At 43.3% G+C, this 6,000-nt stretch overlaps 2 protein-coding genes across 2 annotated transcripts in view; one reads left to right on the top strand and one right to left on the bottom strand.

Moving 5' to 3' along the window:
• The window catches only part of LOC139712380 (GDP-mannose 4,6 dehydratase-like), a 100,939-nt gene extending 98,680 nt beyond the window's left edge, over nt 1–2,259 (bottom strand). The window contains exon 1 of the mRNA XM_071624205.1: nt 1,996–2,259. Within this exon, the coding sequence (XP_071480306.1) occupies nt 1,996–2,067 (72 nt within the window). The 5' untranslated portion in view covers nt 2,068–2,259. The remainder of the gene's footprint in view (nt 1–1,995) is intronic.
• Nucleotides 2,260–2,530: 271 nt separating this feature from the next.
• LOC139712365 (uncharacterized) overlaps nt 2,531–6,000 on the top strand; it is a 101,936-nt gene continuing 98,466 nt past the window's right edge. Inside the window, exon 1 of the mRNA XM_071624195.1 lies at nt 2,531–2,987. Within this exon, the coding sequence (XP_071480296.1) occupies nt 2,813–2,987 (175 nt within the window). The 5' untranslated portion in view covers nt 2,531–2,812. The remainder of the gene's footprint in view (nt 2,988–6,000) is intronic.

Raw genomic sequence — 6,000 nt, 5'->3', positions numbered from 1 at the left:
GCCACATGCAAAAGCATATATTTTGTAGGTTTTATCTTTCTGCACCAGGAGTGTCACTGTGTGACAAACACGGCGCATACAAAGACTCCATTATTATTATTATTATTATTGTTATCATTACCTCAGCCAAGGGAGGAGGTTATGTTTTCTTCGGTGTTGGTTTGTTGGTTGGTTTGTTTATTTGTTTGTTTGTCCATGTGCAAAATAGTTCAAAAAGTTGTGAATGGATTTGGATGAAACTTACAGGAAAGGTTGAGAATGACACAAGGAACAGATGATTACATTCTAGTAGTGATTCAGGAATTTTTATGGAATTTATGAAAGATTTTTTATATTTTGGCAGGTAGGGTCAATGAACTTGGGAGTTCAAGCTGGCACACATGTGGTTTGCATGTGCGCACTAAAGTGCGTGCTCTGGTTTGTGCTAGGGTGAGGGCGAGGTGCCGCACAGCTGAAAGTTGATGATGTAAAACACAAGGCTTCTATATTGGGAGAGTGGGCTATTTTCAGCATGCATTTAATGAGTGGAAATCACTGATCTCTGTGGAAGAACAATATCAGCAGTGGAAAAACCCGCCTGGTGGAGGTCTGCACCCTCAGAGTGCTTTTCTAGATATTATTACTATTAATATTATTATCATTACTACTATTACTACATGTAGCCAGTGGTTGAATTTCGGATGGTGTTTAAAATGATTGCATTATTGGGGGCGAGGGGGGGGGGGCTTGCTTTTTTGTTTTTACTTTAAAAGTATACCAACTAAATATCTGTAGCACTGCTATGATTTCTGTTAAGACGTATCATCAAAGATTTATATGACTTACATATTCAGTGTGCAACTCCTCCTTGTTTTATGCATTTTAATGACTTCAGCATTCTTTCAACATTTATTGCTTCTATTAACAGTTCTAAATCACCGGGTCCATTGTATCGATAATATCAAAGCATTGCCCCCCCCCCCCCCCCTTGCACCTACAGTAGGTATGGATGACCAGCTGTATCATCACGCATACATGTACCATGTAGTGGGTGTGACTGGGTGCACAGAAGGGCCTAGCGATATATCTTTCTGATGTTATGTTAACTGCATTGAGTGATATACAATACCATTACAGAGCGTGAGCGTGAGCGTCAACCAAGCAAAGACTGCATGATTGTTGACGTTTTGTGAATTTGGTAGGAATTCTTTTGATAAATATAGACCTTGATGTGATATACGTTAAGAAGTGGTATAGAGATCTATCTATCACATATAAAAAACAAACAAAGCCCTTGCCCTGTACCTGGGGTACCTTCTAACTGTGATTGGCACAAAACACACATTATCAAAAGCATTAAATTTAAGTTATATTCTGTCTTTATGTAGAAATCTCTTGAGTCAATCCAAATTGATGTCACAGGCCAGCTTATTTTCAAGAAAGTAAGTTCTGTACTTCTAGATCTAATTTAAAAAAAAAGGGGTAGACCAAAAAGGAAATAGAACGTGGCTAATGTGGATGAGTTAAGGAGCTTCCAAGGGCTGCACATTGCATGCATTTTGTGTGTCATAAATAAGACCAACCAACACAAAAATGAAGGTGTGGGGATGTGAGGGCTAAATTTCTAGTAAAACAAACGGCAGGGTTGTACAACACCGAACTAGATCGAGAAGCACCGCTAGACCACATGAAGCTTTGACTTAAACATATAGCATTCAAAAACAATGTGTCTACGAGTAATTCACAACCAAAATCACGCATATTTTCAACAAGACAAATTGCACATGCTGCACGCATCTCAGGTCGAAGACCGAACGAACGAAATAACACACAGGTCTGTATGGGAGCGAAGGTTTTCCGGTGTTTGCGTAAATTCATCGGTCAAGACCCGAGCATGTAGGCCGGTGTCTCCCGGCGTCGGAGCTGAGGCGTCGTGGACGAATCCATGAACTACATCCTGAGACACATAACAGTCTCAGCAATATACTAAATGTCTTGAACCTGCAGAAAACATACCTGCCCCGTAATCCCTGTGATGAGAGCAACCTTTCGGTCCCCACCGTTGTGATGCGACCCATTTTCAGCCATTATTGATACGAGAGTTTACAGTGTAGCGATCAAAACACAGCTGGGTTTCACTTCGTCTCTCCGATCCAAACGTACGCAACAACTGCCCACACGTTGTAGAGTAGGAAGCGAGCCGAAGCGTTGACTAGCAGTATGTGAATATATTGGGAGTCCACGTATTTGAACCCCTGTGTGTGTATGTGTGTGTGCCCGGTGTGTATGCGTGCCGTGGTATGGCCCTACCTCGGTACAGCGCACCCCTACTCTGCGGGGTGTGTGTTGAACAAGTTGCATTGGTGAGTGTGAAGCGCGAGCGTACACACAAATACTCGCACACAATACACACGTACACGTGCGACCTACTATTGAATGAATATTCATGTTTGCGCGCGGCTCGCGCGCCTTGTTTATGACGTCACGGCATACATTGCTATATTACCATAATATCACCATACTATTAAAAATGGACGTGTCGAGGCAGGTCAGAGTCGGTAGCGTACCTGGCTATTACGTCATGGTGTATCCTAGCCCAGAGAAAAGGCCCTGTCGGCACCCCAACCAACCGGCTGCTTCCAGAGGATCATAAAGGGGTGGAGCAACGATACAAAAACATTTCATTCACGGCGTTTTGGTGGCAAACACGACTAGAGGAAGACAGGAATAAACTAGATTGAACAAATTTTCGCAGCCAGCAACCAAGCATAGATTATCATTTGCAATACAGCAGTGGATCTAGAGGGACCCGAGCAAGGGAACGGCTGCAATCATGAACGAGTTTGGAATAGGGAAATTTCTTGAACCTCTTGGATTGATACAATATGCTGAAATATTCAAGATTAAAGGATTTGACGTGGAAACAGATATATGCAACATCGACGAGGAAGATCTGACTGAAATGGGTATCGAGGACATAGAGCATCGGCAGCTCATCTTACACGCAGGTACGTGGTGATTTCATCCCCCAGCTTTTCATCAACAGCATGCTTACATTCGGGGGGCGTGGGGGGAATTCCTTTTGCTCACTGTCATCAACCATGGCCTTCAAACTGGAGCTAGTTCTAGGCGGCAAAAATTGAACGCAACATCTTTTTCGTGCCTGCCGATGTTGTGTGTACTGGGGACCTATGCAGCACTGGGCTGCGCTTAGCAGTAGATTTCCGAAGGAAGCGGTGATCGTAGCATCTTCAGCTGCTACGAATTTCCTTAAACGTCATCAGCATAGTCTAATGGCAGCCATGTTGAAAAATATATGACCAAGGAAGAGCTAAAAGTGTGTCAGATAAGTTAATAGATCACACATGAGTCTGCAATGTTTTTCTCTCTCGACTGACTTCATATTTCGTCTGTGTCTGTCGTGTGTCTCTGTGTTGTGAATATTGACTTGCATGTAATGCAGGAAATCAACGAATGCATGGCCTTAGCAACGTATATTGTATTGAATCAAATGCCGGGCTGGAGCGAGAGACACTCACGTGCACTATAGCGCGCATTTGAGGCGCGTGTTCTATCGGCAGCTACTTGTACGATTGCGGCTATTATGTTGTAGAATATAACACTCTCACTTTTTAATGAATATCTTCGAAAAACCAAGGATATTTCCAATTTTTTCGCGTGCACTGGATAGATAGACATGTACTCCGCGTGTTGACATCTCAAACGTAACGCGTGGGTGATTTTTGGCCGAACTTGTCCGGACCCGTCCGACTTTATACCCCTGTTGACGATACAATGTGCAATGTTCGGCACCCAGTTTTTGAAGGCAAAGGTATCAGAGATATGTCTTAGGAAAGTTAACGAATTTTTCTAGGTTAAGCATTATTTGTCAACAATCTTTATATCATACAAAAGCTTAGAAACTTCTCTATCTGCCCATATGACGGACGGGCCGATTTGCCTCCTATTAGCATATTTAGATGGCTAATTCTTAAGACTTGGTGAACAAAAATCAGCTCGAAATGGCTGAATATTTTGCCGATTGTATAGTCAATTCGTCACCCCTCTGTTTCGGTCTAAAATTTGGGTTAAAATCGCCGGTTTTCCCTATTATGCGCACGCCGTATGATTGTGCCGATCAGGGGTCAAAAGTTCAACCGAAATTTCTGCCTCTGTTTGGGACTGGTCCTTGTCAATCAGCGTGGAAAGATGATGAGAAATAAGGTAGGAGAAGTGATACGCGTTTCCTATTCGGTAGACCCGTGCGTTCCCGGGTTTCTCTCCTCTTTTTCTGCACTTACTCCCGCATTAAGCATCTCGTTCTGCCGCCGGACACCGCCTGAGAAGGGCTGCTCGTCGGACGGCCAGCGACATGCAGCTCTTGGGCTCCAATGGCCTCTAAAACTTTGTACAAACGCTGCATTGAGCTGGACAAGCACGGCATCCACATTGTATCGTGAGGTTCCCTTCAAACCTAGCTGCTGGTTTCTCAGCTCAGTATAACTCTTCCCCTGCCAGCATCGAGACAGAGTCAAGTGCAGCCTTACCACTTGTTTTTGGTGGGTTCATGGAATGGCAATGTTGGGCCAAACTGTGCGTAGACACAATGGGTTAAAGCATACATTCTGTTTCCATACTAAAGCATAATCATTCACTAACACATCTTGTAATGCAGTTTTCTCTCTTGGAGGCAAAGTTCTGGAAAGCTTGAGAGATAAAAAAATCGCACTTCTCCGATGGCAGCCATATCAACAAGTAGCTAGATCTGGTCGTTTGAATATGGATGTCCGGTCCGACTGTAAACTCACATCGACACTACTCGGTTACTCTTTCACGCGCTTCCTTGGGTTATTGCGCTGTTCGAGAATAATGCCGCTAAGTTTCACGATTCCGCTGGCAACTTCCTTATCCTGGTTTTCCCCGAATGAAATTCCAGCATGGCTTTAGGTGACTGTAGTTTTGATGTTGCAAAACTTGGAAGTTTCGAAACCCTTCGCCTCTACCACGCACCTCTGTTGGGCATATACCCCCCCCCCCCTTTACAAACACAACACAATTGAAGCAGATATGTTTTCGTCGCTGACAAAACTTTCAAAGTATTCATTCTTATATACTAAGCGAGCTTCTATTTCAGCCGTAAATCCTACAATCATTTTGTTCGAGTACCATCCCTAAATCGGCACCAATTAGCTGCAAGAAAGTTGTTCTTATTTAACAGAGAGAAATGTCAATTAACACGTGTTCCTAATCCATTTAATACTCCTGAAACATGAGGATAGATCACTCCGTCAAACACAAAAAGTTGCATTTTCTTCCGCAGCAACGACAGCGTTCACGAATTTGAGAAAACACCACCAGAGTGCTAGATACGTCGTGAAGGGAAAAAAAATCACGACATTTTAGTATGATCTTAGGCAACCATCATCATTGTCGGGCTAATATTGAAGCTCATTTACTCAAGCAAAATAGAATGCCTAAAGTGTTCATCAATCCCCTTCCCTTCAAATTTAGTCCGCGGGATTTCGTGAAACACCATGGTTTCAATATTGATATGTTTCTTGTCAGATGTCCAGCGAATACATCCTTGCCTCTGCGTCGTCTGCAAAACCGCAACGAGCAGATGACTCATTTAGGTAGCTCCAAGTATCTTGGCATTATAATTAGGCAGAGAGAGAGAGAGAGAGAGAGAGAAAGAAAGAGAAAGGGAAGAGAGGAGGAGAGAGAGAATATATACAAAGACATGGAGAGGGTGAAACAAGTGGAAATTGAAATGTTCAGCGTGCACATTCCTGACGATTTCTGTCGCTTCTCCTTCGACAAAGATGCATGTGCGAATTTTCGTTTTGTCGGGAAGATATCAAAATTGGCAGCTGCTGGTATAGTGGTTTTCAGCCCTCCTCCCACCGTAAGCTGACCACGCTAGAGCCCGATCTTGTTTGCTATGCAGATGTGCAAACACATTCATTCCATATAATATGCGACGAAATGTTTGCTTTCCATCCAAGGTTCATGACGAAAAAA

The sequence above is a fragment of the Diadema antillarum genome, unplaced genomic scaffold, assembly GCF_040938485.1.
Source record: "Diadema antillarum isolate AM-2024a unplaced genomic scaffold, OU_Dant_1.0 seq00001795_RagTag, whole genome shotgun sequence".
Lineage (NCBI taxonomy): Eukaryota > Metazoa > Echinodermata > Echinoidea > Diadematoida > Diadematidae > Diadema > Diadema antillarum.
Note: the sequence above shows the minus strand (reverse complement) of the source record. Positions and strands in the feature narration are given on the sequence as shown.